Below are 19,398 nucleotides of genomic sequence, written 5' to 3' on the forward strand. Positions count from 1 at the left end.
GTTGGGACTACAGATGCACAGCACCATTGCCTGGCTAGTTTTTCTCTCTCTCTCTCTTTTTTTTTTTTTTTTAAGAGATGGGGTTTCTCTGTGTTGCCCAGGCTGGCTTTGAACTCCTGACCTCAAGCAGTTTGCCTGCCTTGGCCTCCCAAAGTGCTGAGATTACAGGCATGAGCCACTGCGCCTAGTCAAGTCAGACTTCTAAAAATTGTCATATATCTTTTTCTTTTAGCATCCACTGTAACTGTAATCAAGTAGCTTTTGGCCATGTCAGGGGCTTCCACTCTTTGGAAGCGGGGGTTTTGATCACTGCTGTAGGCATTGAGTTAATAGCTAGCTACTAAATAAATAACTGTAATTTTATCAACGAGGATACCAGCTCTTTCACTCCTGATGTTGGAGTCAGCGATTCACCTGGTATGGGTTCTCATCCCAGCCCTGGCATCTGTTGTCCTTCGTGACTCAGTTTCCCTCTTGCCAAAGCAATAGGTGTGATGAAAATAACTTGTGAAGCGAGGCCCTCGTAGCAGGTGGGTGGGCCAGCTGCTGTCTTGTTGATCAGCTCTGTCTGTGTGTCTGTCTCACCTCCTTCTCCATTTGCCACTTAGGGCTCGGTGGCCTACGTGCCACAGCAGGCCTGGATTCAGAATGATTGTCTCCAAGAAAACATCCTTTTTGGATGTCAGCTGGAGGAACCGTATTACAGGTCCGTGATACAGGCCTGTGCCCTCCTCCCAGACCTGGAAATCCTGCCCAGCGGGGATCGGACAGAGATTGGCGAGAAGGTCAGTATAGTTTTGATGTTGGCCCCTGGATGAGTCAGCTGTTGCTGCCTAACAAACACTTTCACACTCTCAGTGGTCTGTGAGTCTACTGCAGTCAGCTGACCCGGTGGGGCTCAGCTGGGTGGCTCTGCTGAACTCTGCAGGCTGGCGGGGCTCAGCTGGGTGGCTCTGCTGAACTCTGCAGGCTGGCAGGGCTCAGCTGGGTGGCTCTGCTGAACTCTGCAGGCCAGCTGAGCTTGGGTCCAGGCTGTGGGTGTGGCTCAGGTCTCCCTTACAGAGCTGCTTGCTGGGGACTGGGGTGAGGGCTCAGCAGCTTTCCAAAGGGAGGCTCTTCTCATGGTGGCAGCAGAGGCCCAAGATAGGCCCCCAAAAAAGCGTGCAGTGTCCCTTAAAGTACACTGTCCTTTCCACTCACAAAGCAAGTCACTTGGCCAAGCTCGAAGGGAAGGGACCAGGAAGGAAGTACATTCTACCTTTGTGGTCACATGACTGCAGAGTCACATGACAGAGGGCATGCTGTTGAGGGGAGTGGTCTATGATTCAGATGTTCACAGTCCCTGTCAAGACAGCCGTAATACTGAAAATAGCACAATAGCTAACACTTACTGAGCATTTTGTCACTCTTTTCTTTATTTCTTTTCTTTTCTCTTTTCTTTTCTTTTTTGAGATGGAGTCTCACTCTGTCACCCAGGCTGGAGTGCAGTGGCACACTGTCTGCTCACTGCTACCTCTGCCTCCCAGGTTCAAGCGATCCTCCTGCCTCAGCCTCCTGAGTAGCTGGAATTACAGGTGCACATCACCACACTCGGCTAATTTTTGTATTTTTAGTAGAGGCGGGGTTTTACTATGTTGCCAGACTGGTCTCGAACTCCTGACCTTAAGTGATCTGCCAGCCTCAGCCTTTCGAAGTTCTTTTTTTTTTCTTTTTTGAGATGGAGTTTCTCTCTGTCACCCAGGCTAGAGTGTAGTGGCACAATCTTGGCTCACTGCAACCTCTGCCTCCGGGGTTCAAGTGATTCTCCTGCCTCAGCCTCTTGAGTAGCTGGGGCTACAGGCCCCTGCCACCACACCCAGCTAATTTCTGTATTTTTAGTAGAGGTGGGATTTCACCGTGTTGGCCATGCCGATCGTGAACTCCTGGCCTCAGGTGATCTGCCCGCCTCTGCCTCAAAGTACTGGCATTACAGATGTTAGCCACCTCGCCCAGCCTATAACTTAAGTATTTTCTGTATGCTGGGAACTATGCTAAACATTTTGCACATAATTATTCCTCACAGCAAACCCATGGGTAGAATTTGTTGTTATACCTAGGTAATCATTGAGGAAAAAGAGGCACAGAGAGGCCAAGTGAGTTGCCTGAGGCCACACAGCCACAGAACTGCAGAGAGTATGGTTCCTGGGTTCATGTTCTTATCTGCTCATTTTGTCATCTCTAAAAGGGCCATTCTCTGTGCCTCTCACCACTGCAGACTCTCCCTCCCGCTGTGCTCCAGCCCCCAGGTTTTCCTGCTGTTCCTCAGCAATCCCCAGCTCTTGCCCACCTCCACAGCTTGGTCTGAGCCTTCCAGGCCTGGGGTGCCCTCCCCTGCTGCTTGCCTGACCACTTTGCTCTCGCGCCCCATGGTGGTCGTCTGGTGTATCCCCTTTTGGAAGACCAAGAGTGCAAAATGCTGGCCCATTTCTGTTTTTAGTTACAAGCCAGGGGCTCTGTCGGCTTTCTTACTTGGTGAATGATGTTTAAAAATTGAGGTAAGTCTGCAGCTCCTTGGAAATAAAAAACAAATTATTGACCGGGCATGGTAGCTCCCGCCTATAATCCCAGCAGTTTGGGAGACTAAGGTGGGGAGGATTGCCTGAGGTCAGGAGTTTGAGTCCAGCCTGGGCAACATGGTGAAAACCCATCTCTACAACAAATACAAAAGTTGCCAGGCGTGGTGCTGTGCACCTGTGGTCCCAGCCACTCAGGGCTAAGGTGAGAGGATTGTTTGAACCTGGGAGGTGGAGATTACACTCCATCCTGGGCGACAGAGCGAGTTTCTGTCTCAAAAAACAAACAGCAGGCACCTGGCTGCCAGGGCTGCCTGGGCCCCACCTCAGTGCCTGGGAGCCAGGGCAGGCATCTCAGGAGGGGCTGGGCAGTAACCTGTGATTTCCAGCCAAAGAGGGAAATGACGTTGGCTTATCTATCATGGTGGGAGCTGGCGCTGCTGCTGGTCCATGCATTGTCCTTCCATCTGGTGACTGGGACGTGGGCTGGATTTCAGCGTCCCCAGGCTGGAGCCTTGCTTCACCTATATGTAGCTTTGCTGGACAGTGACAGATCCAGGGTAAGCTGGCAAACACGGCACCTGTCACCACCAGCAGCAGTAGCATTAATATGCCCATGTCCACCAACGCCTTCCATGAGACTAAGAAGTCAGGGCCTTCCCACTGGCCAACATGATTTGGTGCCGTCAGCCAGCCTTCGCTGAGTGCTTACTGTGTGCCACGTGCTCTGCTCAGCACCTCACGGGAGACTCAGGTTTTCTCTTTGCCAAGTTTACAGGTGGGGCTAAACCCTGTGCCTGTGATCCCATCCTTGGTGGCGGTGGAGCTGGGGCCTGGCTCCAGGTTTGTGCAGGCGGCATGACCTCATGCCTTCAGCCTCAAACTCAAAGAGGAGGAGGCAGGTGCAGCTCTGCAGGGCCTCCACCCTGGTCCTGCTGTGTCCTGAGCAGGCTCTGTGCTTTTCTTTCTTTTGTAAAGAGACAGGGTCTCATTCTGTCACCCAGGTTGGGGTACAGTGGCCCAGCCATAGCTCATTGCAGCCTCGAACTCCTGGGCTCAAGCCATCTTCCCAGTCGGGCTCCTGAATAGCTGGAACTACAGGCGCACGCCACCAGGCTTGGCTAATTTTTTCTTTTTTTTTGTTTTGTAGAGACAAGGTCTCCCTATGTTGCTGAGGCTGGTCTCAAACCCCTGGCCTCAAGCAATCCTTCCACCTCAGCCTCCCAAAGTTCTGGGATCACACCACACTCAGCCTGCTTCTGCATTTCTTGAGTCTCAAGGTTTCCCAGGAAACCCACTCTTGTTCCATGTCTCTCCCCAGGGCGTGAACCTGTCTGGGGGCCAGAAGCAACGCGTGAGCCTGGCCCGGGCCGTGTACTGCAATGCTGACATTTACCTCTTCGATGATCCCCTCTCAGCAGTGGATGCCCACGTGGGAAAACATATCTTTGAAAATGTGATTGGCCCCAAGGGGATGCTGAAGAACAAGGTGCCTGCTGGCGGGGCGGGGCTTGGCGTCGGGCTCTCTCGCCCTTTGGTTAAGTCGGAACGTGTCCCCTTTAGGAGTCCTTTACTTTCTCTGGCTTTCTTTGTGTTTAATTGGACTTTAAAGAACACACTTCTCATGCTTCTCTTGGAAGCCTTCCTAAGACAGCCGTCTTGTACTTGTCTTTATAGGGGTAAGTCTTCCACACAGAGTTAAATTCATTGCCTCTGAACGGCCAAGGGAGGCCCTTCTTCCTGATTAAGTCCCAGGCCTGGCTTCTCAGCCGGGAATCACACCCCAAGACACTACCTGTCACCCAGCAGGCTGTGTTTTCTTACTTGCAGAGGTGGCTGTGGGTGGAGGGATTGGAAAATTGCCACAGCACCGTAACATGATAGGAAATAGTTCCTGTGTTCTTTTTATAGGGCAGTTGTGGTCATGGGTGCACACTGGCTCTTTTTTTTCTTCCCCTGATTTTATTTTACTTTTTTTTTTTTTTTTTTTTGAGGTAGAGTTTTGCTCTTGTTGCCCAGGCTGGAGTGCAATGGAGTGATCTCGGCTCACTGCAACCTCCACCTCCAGGGTTCAAGCGATTCTCCTGCTTTGGCCTCCCTAGTAGGTGGAATTACAGGTGTGCACCACCGCGCCTGGTTAACTTTTTGTATTTTTAGTAGAGTTGGGGTTTTACCATGTTGACCAGGCTGGTCTCAAACTCCTGACCTCAAGTGATCCACCTGCCTCGGCCTCCCAAAGTGCTGGGATCACAGGCGTGAGCCACCAGGCCCAGCCGTTTCCCCTGAGTTTAAAACTAACTCATCCCCATGGGTGGGATATAGATTAAGAAAAACGTGAAAAAGAAAAATGGAAGCAGTTACATACATTCTACTGGTTAGAGACTTTGTATTTCTTTCAAGTCTTTTTGCTCTGTGTATAAACTTTCTAAATAGGGTTATCTCGTTACACGTATATATACAGGAAGCATCGTGCTACGTGACCTCTTGTAGACGGGCGGATCACGAGGTCAAGAGATCGAGACCATCCTGGTTAACACGGTGAAACCCCGTCTCTACTAAAAAATACAAAAAACTAGCCGGGCGAGGTGGCGGGCGCCTGTAGTCCCAGCTACTCGGGAGGCTGAGGCCGGAGAATGGCGTGAACCCGGGAGGCGGAGCTTGCAGTGAGCTGAGATCCGGCCACTGCACTCCAGCCTGGGCGACAGAGCTACACCCCGCCTCAAAAAAAAAAAAAAAAAAAAAAAAAAGGTTTCCCATACATACCACTAACATTCTGTGCAAACATATTTTAAAGTAGTAAAAAACATTTTTGAAAATTACTAAGTAATACATGCCCATGGTAACAAAATTGAAAAGTACAAGAATATGGATATATTCTTACAATGTATGTGTGTATATGTGTGTGTGTGTATATAAAGTAAATAAAGCTGGGCACAGTGAGTAATCCCAACACTTTTGGAGTCCTGGACCAGTGGATGACCTGAGGTCAGGGTTCGAGACCAACCTGGCCAACATGGTGAAACCCCGTCTCTACTAAAAATACAAAAATCAGCTGGGAGTGCTGGTGCATGCCTGTAATCCCAGGTACTTGGGAAGCTGAGGCAGGAGAATCTCTTGAACCCGGAAGGTGGAGGTTGTAGTGATCTGAGATTGCGCCGCTGCACTCTAGCCTGGGCAACAGAGCGAGACCCCGTCTCAGAACATATATATAAATAAAGTAAATAAAGTAGTCCCTCTTCATCCTGCATCCCTGCTCTTTAATTCTTCTCTTAGACAGCAAGGGTTAGCAAATCTGGCCCACCGCCTGCTTTTTGTATGGCTCTTGAGCTAAGAATGATGTGTATATTTTTAAATAGAAGAAATCTAAACAGGAAGAATATTTTGTGACATTTGAAAATCGTATTAAATTTAAATATCAGTGTCCATAAATAAAACTTTATTGGAACATGGCCAATGTATTTTTTTTTTTTTTTTTTTTTCTGGAGCCAGGGTTTTGCTCTGTTGTCCAGGCTGGCGTGCAGCACCACGAGCATGGCATGGCAGCCTCCAACTCCTGGGCTGAAGCAGTCCTTCTGCCTTCTGAGTAGCTCCTGGGACTACAGGCACGCACCACCGTGGCTGGCTGATTGATTTCTATTTTTATATTTTTTTGTGGAGACACATCTCACTATGTTTCCCAGGCTGGTTTCAAACTCTTGGCCTCAAGGGATCCTCCCGTTTTGGCCTCCCAGAGTGCTGGGATTACAGGTGTGAGCCAGCACACGTCTCCTGTTGTTTAAAGTGTCATCTGCGGCTACTTGAACCCAGCAGAGCTGAGTTGGTGGTGTGGCAACTGTAAGATCCATTAAGCTGAGCAGATTGACTGTTCGCTGTTTAAGGAAACATATGCTGACTTTTATTAACAGTTCGATGAATGTCTTCCCAAACTTTCAGATCTGCAGATCAAATGTATTCATGTGCATATTTTGTAGTGGTTTTGGGGGTAGCTGACTGCAGGAGTTGTTTGAGAAAAAAATTAAGCCAGGGCCGGGCACAGTGGCTCATGCCTGTAATCCAAGGTGGGTGGATCGCTTGAGCTCAGGAGTTCAAGATAAGTCTGGGCAACACGATGAGACCCCTGTCTTGACAGAAAATACAAAAATAAGCTGGGCGTGGTGGCACCTATCTGTGGTCCCAGATACTTGGGAGGCTGAGGCAGGAGAATTGCTTGAACCCAGGAAGTACAGGTTGCGGTGAGCTGAGATCGCACCACTGCACTCCAGCCTGGGTGACAGAGAGAGACCCTGTGTCAAAAAAAAAAAAAAAAGAAAGAAAAGATTTAAGCCATTGGGCCGGGTGCAGTGGCTGGTGCCTATAATCCTAGCACTTTGGGAGGCCGAGATGGGCAGATTGCCTGAGCTCAGGAGTTTGAGACCAGCCTGGGCAACATGGTGAAACCCCATCTCTACTAAAATGCAGAACAAATCAGCCAGGTGTCATGGTGGGCACCTGTAATCCCAGCTACATGGGAGGCTAAGGCATGAGAATTGCTTGAACCCGGGAGGCGGAGGTTGCATTGAGCCGAGACCACGCCACTGCACTCCAGCCTGGGCAACAAACTGAAACTCTGTCTCAAAAAAAAAATTTTAAACCATTGCATACAAACTGTTTTGCAGCGGCACCATCCTTTTATTCCTTAACACACTTGTATGGTTCCCTCCCTATCTGTAGTCATTCAGGTTTTTGTTAAAAAAATAACCTTCCCTATCGCCTTTGTTAAAATTGTAAAACCCGCACACTTGGTCCGCCCGTTCCCCTTTTTTGCTGCGTTTACGCCATTCAGCAAGCACTATTTTACTAGTGTTCATTTCTCCTCCAGCCCTGGAATCTGGGGCAGCGGTCTTTGTTTCCTGCCACCTCCCCAGCTTTTAGCTCAGCACCTGCGGCGTGGCAGGCCGTTTGCACATGCACGTTAAAGGACGGTGTGCACAGGTTCAGCTGCTCCTGGATGCTGTTATCGCAGGTGCATGTCCCACCTGCAGATCTGAGTTCTGCCCGCCAGGTGTTCGTTGGCTCCTTCCTCCTTTAGTCTTCACTCTACCAAGCCAGGCAGTCTTGCACGTGTGCACTGATGTGGCCGGGTGTCCCCTTTGCCCACAGACGCGGATCTTGGTCACGCACAGCATGAGCTACTTGCCGCAGGTGGACGTCATCATCGTCATGAGCGGTGGCAAGATTTCTGAGATGGGCTCCTACCAGGAGCTGCTGGCCCGAGACGGCGCCTTCGCTGAGTTCCTGCGTACCTATGCCAGTGCAGAGCAGGAGCAGGACCCAGAGGACAACGGTAGGGGCAACCTCAGGGTTCCTCCCTCTCAGGGTATCTGGCGCCTTGAAGGGCCACGCTGGCCTCTTTGAGGTTGCCACCAGCCACCCGGGGAAGGTGGCTCATCAGGGTATGAGGGTGGGAGCTGGATGGAGCCCCCTGAAGTACCAACTTGGAAAACCATCTTAGTCCCTGCAGCGCTGAATTGGGAGGGAGTCTCCGTGCTTTACGGCCAGGGGATGGGAGCACCAGGCTTCAGCTTAGCTCACCTCAGGGCAGGATCCACCGCCTTCCTGGAACATGAGCTTGGGCCTGATGAGTTTCAGGGTCCTTATGGCAAAAATGGGAACGATGGTAATTAAAGTCCTGGCTCTCACAGCTGAGAGGAACTGAGGACACATGTGACACAGGAGATGTGACGGTTGTGAAGTGAAGCACGGAGTTAAGCTGGCAGGCTTGGGTTGGTGACGTCTGGGTTCAGTCCCCGGTTGCTCATCTCCCCAGCTGTGTGACCTCAGGCCTGCCCTTCAGATCCATCTGAGCTTCATTTCCCTCCCTCATAAAGCAGTTTAGCAGGGCCAGACGTGGTGGTTCCCAACACTTGTAATCCCAATAGTTAGAGAGACTGAGACAAGAGGATCGCTCCAGCCCAGGAGTTTGAGACCATCCTCTGTAGCATGGCGAAACCTCATCTCTACAAAAAATACAAAAAATTTGCCAGGCGCAGTGGCTCATGCCTGTAATCTCAGCACTTCGGGAGGCCAAGGTGGGTGGATCACTTGAGGCCAGGAGTTCAAGACCAGCCTGGCCAACATACTGAAACCCCAACTCTACAAAAAAAAAAAAAAGGTTTCAGATACTATTAAGTGCTATGAAGGGGGAAAAAAAAAAAAAAGACAGTGCCATGGGCTGAGGAGTGATGGGTGTCTTTGTGGCAATTCAGGCAGGGGATAGAGGAAACACCCTCTGGGGAGGTTGCAGCGGTGTGGGAGGGAGCCAGCAGGGGGAAGATCTGGGAACAGTGTTGTGGGCACAGGGAACAGCAAGTGCAAAGGCCTCAGGACCAGCAGGAGCTCAGTTTGTTTACCAAACAGAAAGGCTGGTGTGGCCAGACCATGGTGTGCTGGGACATGGGGGCAGGAGAAGAGGTCAGCACAGTGATGGTCCTGCAGGGCCTTCCAGGTGGGTTTTGGTCTAACTGCCCTGGGAAGCCACTGAATGTCAGAGAGGCAAAGTGACCAGCCCCAGGATACACAGCATCTGCTGGCAGGGTCAGTTCTCAAGTTGGTCTCTGAGTTTCTCATCCTCTGCCTGGGGTGGGAGCTCCTTCTCTGCAGGGGTCCTAGTGGTCTAATAAGTGCTTTCTTGAGATATAATTCACACACGTAGGCTGGGCGCAGCGGCTCATGCCTGTAATCCCAGCACTTTAGGAGGCCGACGCAGGTGGATCACCTGAGGTGAGGAGTTCGAGACCAGCCTGGCCAGCATGGAGAAACCCTATCTCTACTAAAAATACAAAAATTAGCCTGGCATGGTAGTGCACGCCTATAGGCCCAGCTACTAGGGTGGCTGAGGCAGGAGAATAGCTTGAACCTGGGAGGCAGAGGTTGCAGTGAGCCGAGATCGTGGCACTGCACTCCAGCCTGGGTGACAGAGCAAGACTTAGTCTCAAAAACAAAAACAAAACCAAAAACAAAAAACCAAAAAGCAAAACAAAACAAAAATTCACACAACATACAGTTAACCCAGTTAAATCACACAGTCCAACCATCACCATAATCAAGGTTAGAACTTTTTTTAATTACCCCCAAAAGAAACCCCAATCCATCAGCCATGACTCCCTGTTTTCCCCAGCATCCCCCAAGCCCTAGGCAACCACTAATCTACCTTCTGTCTCTAGATTTGCTTATTCTGGACATTTCATATAAATAGCATCACAATAGGTGGAATGTTGTGACTGGCGGCTTTTACACTTAGCGTGATGTTTTCAAGGTTCAACTGTGTTGTAGCTTCATTTCCTTTTATTGCGGAATAATATGCCATTGTGCAGATAGACCACACACTGTGTTGATCTGTTCACTGGTTGATGGACATTCGGGTTACTTCCATTTCCTGACCCTTATGAATACTGCTGTCATGAGCCCTGGTGATTTTTAAAGGAAAAGTTGGTGGCCAGGCGTGGTGGCTTGTGCCTGTAAATCCCAGCACTTTGGGAGGCCAAGGCGGATGGATCACTTGAGGTCAGGAGTTCAAGATCAGCCTGGCCAACATGGTAAAACTTCATCTCTACTAAAAATACAAAAATTATCTGGGATGGTGGTGCACACCTGTAGTCCCGGCTATTCGGGAGGCTGAGGTCAGGGAATGGCTTGAACCTGGGTGTTGGAGGCTGCCGTGAGCCTAGATCATGCCACTGCACTCCATCGGGCCTAGGTGACAGAGCAAGACCATCGCTCAAAAAAAAAGTTGGATTTTTGTTTCTTGCCAGTGTGTGATAGCCGACATTCCCTTCAGCTTTTAAATTCTCTGATTAGAATGAATTTCTACGTGTTCATTCCCTTGTGGTTGGGAAGTTGTGTCTTGAGTCTAGCCTGTTCCTTCTTGCTGCAGAATCCCCCTTCGTCTATCTCTTAGCCGGAGCAATGGGTTGTGGCAACTTCTTGGTGACTTTTTCACTGACCTGCCTGGCAGGCTACTTTTAGGTGAAAATACCCTTTGTGCTTTCTAATTGAAAATGTGTGGGTTTAGCTGAATCTTTTGCCTGGTGTGAGATCTCTCTCTCTCCCCTTCCATCCAGGTGAGCAAAAAATGTCCTTAAACTCTGTTGGCCCCAGATAGTTTCCGGCCCCCACTTCCTTTCCCAGCTGCTAGAGTGTCCAAGCAGTGTATACAGAACATGGGAGGCTGCCAGTGGTCTTACGATTTTTTGTGCACGTCAGCACTTAATTTGGCGACGCAAATGCCGCCCACCACCCTGGCACCTGGTTTGACCTCATTTCCCCAGTTTGACCTCCCCACCTCCTACCTTCGAGGATACCTAGAAGTCCTTGGCAGTGGGTCTTACATCAGACTGGGGCACCCCCCCCCCCACCCACCCTTTTCCGTTGCTCCGGAGGGTCCCTGGCTGTAAAGTCTGGACATCAGGGAGCCTTAGCCAACTTGAAGCGCCAGTGAGTGACCTTGGGTTTGTTTCAACCACATTTTTGGCTCTTCCTAAAGGAGAATTTCTTTCCTTGTTGGGTTAATCAGCTCTTTTTTTAGAACACCCACTCTGAAGGAGGGGTGAGTGTTGGTATTTGGTTTGGGAGGGTCCTTGAGGGGGGACGGACAGGACCAAGGCTTGTGACTGGGGCGATACCGACCTCTCTCCTGGGATACTCAGTTTACTGTTTTCTAAGATATATCTTTTTTACTGTTTCTCTCTTGCTCGCTCCCTTTTTTTTTTTTTTTTTTTTAACTTTTTAATGGCATTCCTTTTATTACTTATTTATTCCCATGCCATAAGCTTTTATTTCTTCCATTTCTTCTGGGATATATTTTTCTTCCGTGCAGCCTCCCCTTCCGGTTTAGGAACAGTTTGTTCCCTTTCAGGCAGCATCATCTGGATGTGGCAGGATGAGCTCACGTATGGGTGAATCCAACCGACGCTGAGGTCTGTAGGTCCAGCGGCGCATCTTAGGTGCTTTGTTCAGATGGATATGCTGAAAGACCAGAGAATCTGCATCTCAACCCTTAAGTTCAGCGTGACTGCATTTTTAAGCATGTGCAGCAAAAATTGAGCACTCTGTTTGGGCCACCGACCTCGTGGCCAGCCCCACTCCTTGGCCTGGGCACACCTGCCACCTCCACCATTGTAACGTCAAACTGGTACACGTTGTTTCTGTAAAGTGGCATCTTTTTGATATTTCATAGCTGCTTGTATATGCATGCCCTTGATAGCCTGGGCAATTTCAGGAGTTTTTTTTTTTTTTTTTTGAGACAGAGTCTCACTCTGTTGCCCAGGCTGGAGTGCAGTGGCATGATCTTGGCTCACTGCAACCTCCGCCTCCTGGGTTCAAGACATTCTTGTGCTTCAGCTTCTCGAGTAGCTGAAATTACAGGCATATGCCACCATGCCTGGTTAATTTTTGTGTTTTTACTGGAGACAGGGTTTCATCATGTTGGCCAGGCTGGTCTCCAACTCCTGGCCTCAAGGGATCCTCCTGCCTCAGCCTCCCAAAATGTTGGGATTACAGGCATGAGCCACCATGTCCGGTCTCACAAGTGTTCTTAAAGTGAATACGAAGATTTGAACCTCTTAATATGCATGGTTCTGTGGGGTTTTCTGGATCGAGTGAATAGTGAACCATTTTCACATATTACCTCAAGCCACTTAAGGGAAAAAAATTTTAAGGGGTTTAAAAAAATGGCTCATTAACCTTCGTAGCTGGAAGGTAAAACTCATCTTTGTGACTCTGATTTCTTTCTTAGGAAGCTAATACCTAGAGCGGTGGTTTTCCATGGGGGGCAAATTGCCCCCCACCATGCCCCCAATCCTGAGGACAATTGGCAGTGTTTGGAGTCGTGTTTGGATGTCACAACTGTAGTGAGGTTTGCCCCGGCAGACAGCCAGGGTAGAGGCCAGCGATGTCCGTAAACATCCTGTGACACTCAAGACTAATTCCCCCTTACCCTGCCCCCCATGACAGAGAATCCCCTGGCCAGGACATCCAAAGCACCGAGAGCAAGAAGCCCTGTATGCTCTGACTTCACATTGCTGACTTCTTCCCTCGTCCTCTTGGGAGAAGGACCTTTATTCCAACAATGTGGCCATTTATCTCTTTTAAAATTTTTTATTTATTTATTTATTTTTATTTTTTTTGTAGAAATGGGATATCACTCTGTTGCCCAGGCTGGTCTCGAACTCCTGGGCTCAAGCGATCCTCCCACCTGGACCTCCCCAAATGCTGGAATTATAAGCATGAATCACGGCACCTGGCATGTGGCCATTTTTCAACACCTTGCTTGAACCATCTGTTAACCTCATGGCAAATACTTTTCCCTCTTAAGTATTTACTGAGTTTTTCCTAATGATTATAAAAGCAACGTGTGCTCATCATAGACATTTGTAAACTACAGAAGAGTATAAAGAATCAGGAAAAAGCCGGTCATGGTGGCTCATATCTTTAATGCCACGACTTTGGGAGGCCGGGGTAGGCGGATCACCTGAGGTCCGGAGTTCGAGACCAGCCTGGCCAACATGGTGAAACCCTGTCTCTACTAAAAATACAGAAAGGTTGGGAGGCCGAGGCAGGAGGGTGGCGTGAACCTGAGGGGCAGAGCTTGCAGTGACCCAAGATCACGTCACTGCACTCCAGACTGGGTGACTTCATCTCAAAAAAAACCAAAAAACAAAATTAGCTGGGCGTGGTGGCGGGTGCCTATAATCCTGGCTACTCAGGAGGCTGAGTCAGGAGAATCGCTTGAACCCGGGAGGCAGAAGTTACAGTGAGCCAAGATTGTGCCACTGCACTCTAGCCTGGGTAACAGCGAGACTCTGTCTCAAAAAAAAAAAAAAAAAAGTCCCGAAAAAGAACATCCTTCCCCCTCACCACCCAGAAAGGGAGCTGCTGTTAGCTTTGGCATCTTTTTCACCTGTCTTTCCTTCCTAGGCCTTTTCCCTTGACAAGATTGAGAGCATATCGTCGGGTTTTCTCATCTGCTGCCACCTTTGATTTCTTAACAGTGGGCCGTAGGCACCTCCCCAAGTTACAGAAATTGGTTGTCAGCACAGAGCAGCTGCCGAGAGAGTTCATCATACAGACCCCACATTCCTTCTGGCTGTCCTCAGAGGCAGGATTTCTTCCTCTTTTGAGGATGAAGAGCTTTCTGTGCCGAGGCTAGGGGAGGAGGTTGGTGAGGCAGTCAGTGAATGCCGTTTTTGGTCAAAAATGAGGCGTTGACTATAAAGCTGTGAGTCAAATTCTTCCCTCCGGGGAGGCTAGCCTGCTGGACCTTGCCCAAGCAGAGTTCCAGAACCTTCTTGAGTAAAGGCAGTGTTGGTAGAATAAACAGTGAGAGGGCTGGCAACAGAATACAGGCAGCACTTAACATGGGTCAAGGGTAGAAACAGCACCTGGCTTGACAGCATCTGAAAACCAACACCTGGTGGTTGCACGAACTCAGTGACAGTCATTGAATTAAAAGTTTCATGTGTTTCCTTTAAAATAATAATAATAATAATTCTTACTACTTTGTAGCATTCTCCACCCTGGCCCCCAGCCTTCATTTCCCTCTTCTTCCCTGCTTTGATTTCTTTGTGGCACTTATTGCTGCCTGGAGTAAATTATGGATCTACTTGTTCGTTTATTGTTGATCTCTTCCTTTGGAATTTAAGATCTCAGGAGTTTGTTTTGTTTTGTTTTGTTTTGGGAGTCTTGCTCTGTCGCCCAGGCTGGAGTGTAGTGGCGTGATCTCGGCTCACTGCAACCTCCGCTTCCCGGGTTCAAGTGATTCTCCTGCCTCAGCCTCCCAAGTAGCTGGGATTGCAGATGCACGCCACCACGCCCGGCTTATTTTTGTATTTTTAGTAGAGACGGCTTTTTGCCATGTTGGCCAGGCTGGTCTCGAACTCCGAACCTCAAGTGATCCAACCGCCTCAGCCTCCCAAAGTCCTGGGATTACAGGCATGAGCCATCGCACCTGGCTGCTCTGAGGGGTTTTTGGTTGTCTCTCCATCCCCAGGACTAAGAAAAGAGCCTGACACATAGTTAGACACTCGATAAATGTGTTAAATAATTGAGTGGATGACTCGCACCCTGGCTCTTCAAGGCATGTCCTGCGTAAGCAATGGGTCGGCCGGAGGGCTTTGGATGTTTACGCAGCAGCATAAATACTTCAGACTAGGAGAAAATAGGAGTAGACCCCTCTCAGGTCTGCTTTAGAAACCAGCTTTCTCAGTCCTGGCTGTGAGAGGGGCCCCTCTGGCAATGGGAAGTCAGCTCTGCTTCTTGAGTTGGCCGTATAACTGTCAGTCTGTCCATCTGTCTGCCGGGTGTGTACAGAGTGCCTGCTGTGTACCACAAGGCCACCTGGTACGTGAGCCTCTGTGTGGAATGGTGCCCCCCACCTTGAGTTGTGCAGTGTGCCTCCTGTGTAACTGCACTTGGCCACCTGCTGTGCCAGGTGCTGGTAATAAAGTGGTGGATAAGACCCACTTCATGCCCTTGAGAGCTCACAGTCTGATGGGAGAGACAGATACCAAACAATTAAGGGTATCACAGTGCTAAATGCAGTGATGGAGGAGTGCTTGAGGGCCTGGGAAATCCCAGAGAAGAAGCCCCCATCGCAGCCTGGGAGGGTCCAGGGTGATATCTGGGCTAAGTCACCTGCTCTTCTCCTCTTGGGTACATGTGCATCTGGCTCTGTGTGGGGCCAGCCCTTGTCATAAGCAATGTCTGTCCTCAAAGGGGTTGAGGACAGACAGTAAGTACCCAGTAAATGTGTGCTAAATGAACCATTTACTGGTGGGAGTAATGGTCCCATGCCACCTCCCAATGTCATTGCCTGGCCTGCCTACTCTTAATACTTTCCCTTTCCTGCTGTAAAAACAGGTGTGAAGACTGAAGGTTGGTCTGCATTATTTGTTTAGCTCTATTTATGGTTAAACACAGTTATGACTTTGGCCAGGCACGGTGGCTCATGCCTGTATTCCTAGGACTTTGGGAGGCCCAGGCGGGTGTATCAGCTGAGGTCAGGAGTTTGAGACCAGCCTGGCCAACATGGCAAAGTCCCGTCTCTACTTAAAATACAAAAATTAGCCAGATGTGGTGACAGACGCCTGTATCCCAGCTGCTTGGGAGGCTGAGGCTAGAGAACTGCTTGAACCTGGGCAGCAGAGGTTGCAGTGAGCCGAGATCACGCCACGTCACTCCAGCCTGGGCTGAAGAGTGAAACTCCGTCTCCAACAAACAAAAACCCAACACAGTCATGACTTTGGAGAAAGGGGTTGGTCTTCGGCAGTGTGCTTGTCCCAGATCCACCCAGCACGTGTGGGTTGGGGAAACTGAGGCACAAATGGAGCAGACCCTTCAGCCATTCTTGCCCCTCCCCCTTTAGAAAAGACAGCCCCTTCACTTCTTCATTTAGTTAGGGGCTTAGGGTGGGAGTTTTGCTTTGCTTCTTAACAACATCTTGGGTCTTCTGAATTCCTAGGCAGCAAAGTGGTGGATGAGGAGGAAGCAGGTCAGTACTGCCTGGGTTGGAGTTGACTCTGCTCATCGAATGAGGCCAGAGACGGGCCGAGACCGTCGCTGCATGTCTGGGGAGGTGCCCACGGGTGTCTGGGTTTTCACCCTCGCGGTTGTTCATTGGTTGATTCAGCACACATTTATGGGTACTTCCTGTGTATCTGGCTTTGAGGCTGGCACTGGGGGATACGGCCTGAGTCCCCACATCCCATTATTGTCACTGGTGACCTTGACTAAGCTTTACCGTCTCATGCGTCACGTTCCCGTGACCAGCGCGCCTCGAGGGGACCGTGCTTATGAAGTGCCTGGCACACAGTGGATAGACAGTGAATGGCAACAGTTTGATTGTGAGCTGCCACCCGTGCATCCTGGGGCACAGTCAAGACACACATGGGCCTAGACGATGCAGGGTGATCTGCGCCTGTTGGGGAACTGCAGCAGGTGGTGGTGGAGGGCCCTGAGGAGGGGTGTCACCTAGTGGAATTCCGGTGGCCAGAGTGGACCCGTCCCTCCTGCCTTCGGCAGTGTGTGGCTGAGGGTCCCAGCCAAGGGCTTTTTTTAAAAAGCAACAGAAGCTGAATCTGGCCACCTTAAACAAAAAGGCTATTTCCTGGAAGGATACCGGGTAACTCATGAATCAAAGGCAGAACCGAGCCAGTAGAACTCAGGAAATGGGGACACCGGGACCAGACAGACTCTTTTAGGACAGATGAACTGTCTTTGGTCCTTGTAGACCACTGACGACGGTTCAAGTCCTGGGAGAGGGGCTTTCATGGGGCAATCTCGGACAGTATCCACCTTGGCTGGGGGAATCTGAGGCACTCTGATTGACAGGCCCACCAAGGCTGTAGGAAGAGGGAGAGCTGATTCCTTCAAAAGGCCAACAGGGGGCCAGGAGCGGTGGCTCACACCTGTAATCCCAGCAATCTGGAAGGCCAAGGTGGATGGATCACCTGAGGTCAGGAGTTTGAGACCAGCCCGGCCAACATGGTGAAACCCTGTTTCTACTAGAAATACAAAAGAATTAGCCGGGCGCAGTGGTACATGCCTGTAATCCCAGCTTCCTGGGAGACTGAGGTGGTAGGATCAATTGAACCCAAGAGGCAGAGGTTGCAGTGAGCCAAGATCGCACCTCTGCACTCCAGCCTGGGTGACAGAGAAGACCTTGTCTCAAGACAAGGAAAGGAAAACAAAGGCTGACAGGATGGTGGACTAACCGATGTTCAGGTTCCTCCTCTTAGGCGCTCGGTCCTCCCCCATGCAAGGTGGAATTTTCCAGCTGCCCAGTTCAACCTGCGGGCTAATTGGTGGGTTGAGAGGGTGAGACTGCCATAGCAGGCCTCTGCAACCATAGCGAGCACTGCATTCTTGCAGAAGCTCGCAACCGACCCTGGTGGTCAGTGAGGAACAGGAGAAGTGAAGGCTGAGGCTTACAGGAGGGCGGCCTGAGGCTGCTGGTAGGAGGAGGGGGCTCTCTGCGTCATGCAACCTCCGGATGGAGGTCCCTGGGAGTGTTCTGGAACATTCTCATTCCTGCACAGAGAAAGGTGGTTAAGAGCATGGCCGGTTCCCAGTGTTACGCATGTGTATGAGAACTGGCTGCCTGGGAAGTCCTGCTTGGTGTCACTCTTCCTTCCTGGGTGATGTGGCTATTTGTGCTTTGTTTGTTTGTTTTCTTAATTTAGTGTTTAGTTAGTTTAGACAAAACAAAACAGATGCTGACATTAAAGGGAATGTTTAAAGCAGAGGTTCTCAGTTCCTGGCTATGCCTGTAGTTCTCTGGAGAACGTGTTTAAGGGGCTGCCATCACTGAACACTCGCCGTGCCAGGCCCTGCGTGCGATCTCGTTTCATCCTCTCGCGAATGAGGGTTGGGTCTGCTGCTGTTCCTGTTTTGCAGATGTGGAAGATGAGGCTCAGAGAGGTTTATCATTTCCCCCAGGCGCACAGCCAGGAAATGAGAGAGCACTTCTCACACATCACAGTTAACGGAGCGTGCTCTAATTCAGAGTCACTGCAGGGACCGGGCTAGACACGAGGGCACCTGCTCATTTTTTAATTTTAATTTTTTTTCTTTTATTATTGTTTCTTAGATTTCTTTTTTTATTTTTATTTTATTTTTTATTTTTATTTTTGAGACAGAGTCTTGCTCTGTCACCCAGGCTGGAGTGCAGTGTCACGGTCTCAGCTCACTGCAACCTCTGTCTCCAGGGTTCAAGCAATTCTAGTGCCTCAGCCTCCCGAGTAGCTGGGATTACAGGTGCGCACCACCACACCCGCTAATTTTTGTGTTTTTAGAATAGAGATGAGGTTTTTCCATATTGGCCAGGCTGGTCTCAAACTCCTGGCCTCAAGTGATCCGCCTGCCTCGACCTCAAAAGTGCTGGGATTACAGGTGTGAGCCACCGCGCCCGACCGCCACCTGCTCATTCATAAAGCCCCCTGTGACTCATTTACAACTAAGACTGAGAATCCCTGGCATGGAGCGCCTCCCTGAGTCCAGGAATGATCTGCAGCCCCCTCTTCCCTTCCAGGCGTGTCTGTGTCTCCAGGCGTGGCTGTTTCTGCGAGACTTTGCATTTTTTAGCTCTGCTTTTATTTGTGTCACCCAAGTATGTTCCCAGGGTCACCCTGACTTTGCTGCTGGCTGCATATTTGTCCCTTTTGTATCTTCTGTCCTGGGTCCTCTCCCACCTCTTCTGGGGTCAGCCCTTTCATGCCTTACATTGTGCTGCTTTCTCTCCTGGCACCAAAGAATGAGGCAGTCAGTGCAGAGTGGGGGCAATAGTCATCGTCCTCACTGAGTTATTGTGAACCGGGAAAGACATATGATGTGTTTTGACACAGCACGATGCCCAAGCGCACTTGATAAATGTTGGCTGTCATTGTCATTGTTGATGTTCCGGTGATTATTATTGATGCCAGGTGGATTCTTCCTGGGATCAGGGCAGATATCCAGCTGCCGTGTCCCTTAGTGTCCTTATCAGTGTCCTTCCTGAGTCTGCAACCAAGGCATCTGGCAGGGCTGGGGTCTCATCTGAAGACTCAACCAGGGAAGGGTCCACTTTGAAGCTCACCTGGTTGTTGACAGAACTCAGTTCCCCAGTTGTTCAAATGTTGAAATACTTTCTTATTACTGTGGAGACAGCCACTGCCCCAGGTACCTTTTACCCTGAACTCTTGGGACTTCTCTGTGGTCTGGGAACTCAAGGGTTAGCTCCTGGCACTACAGGGGTCTCTGGGCCTCTGCCTGTTGGCTGATGCCCTTGTCAAATTGGTTATCTATTTTGAGTATCACCTCTTCTTGCAGTGCTTGG

General features: G+C 50.0%; 1 protein-coding gene across 1 annotated transcript in view; it reads left to right on the top strand.

Annotated features, from left to right (window-relative positions):
• ABCC1 (ATP binding cassette subfamily C member 1 (ABCC1 blood group)) overlaps window positions 1-19,398 on the top strand; it is a 192,634-nt gene that overhangs the window by 133,438 nt on the left and 39,798 nt on the right. Inside the window, exons 17-19 of the mRNA XM_007986551.3 lie at window positions 609-785; window positions 3,874-4,041; window positions 7,692-7,875. Of these exons, the coding sequence (XP_007984742.3) occupies window positions 609-785; window positions 3,874-4,041; window positions 7,692-7,875 (529 nt within the window). The remainder of the gene's footprint in view (window positions 1-608; window positions 786-3,873; window positions 4,042-7,691; window positions 7,876-19,398) is intronic.

The sequence above is a fragment of the Chlorocebus sabaeus genome, chromosome 5, assembly GCF_047675955.1.
Source record: "Chlorocebus sabaeus isolate Y175 chromosome 5, mChlSab1.0.hap1, whole genome shotgun sequence".
NCBI lineage: Eukaryota > Metazoa > Chordata > Mammalia > Primates > Cercopithecidae > Chlorocebus > Chlorocebus sabaeus.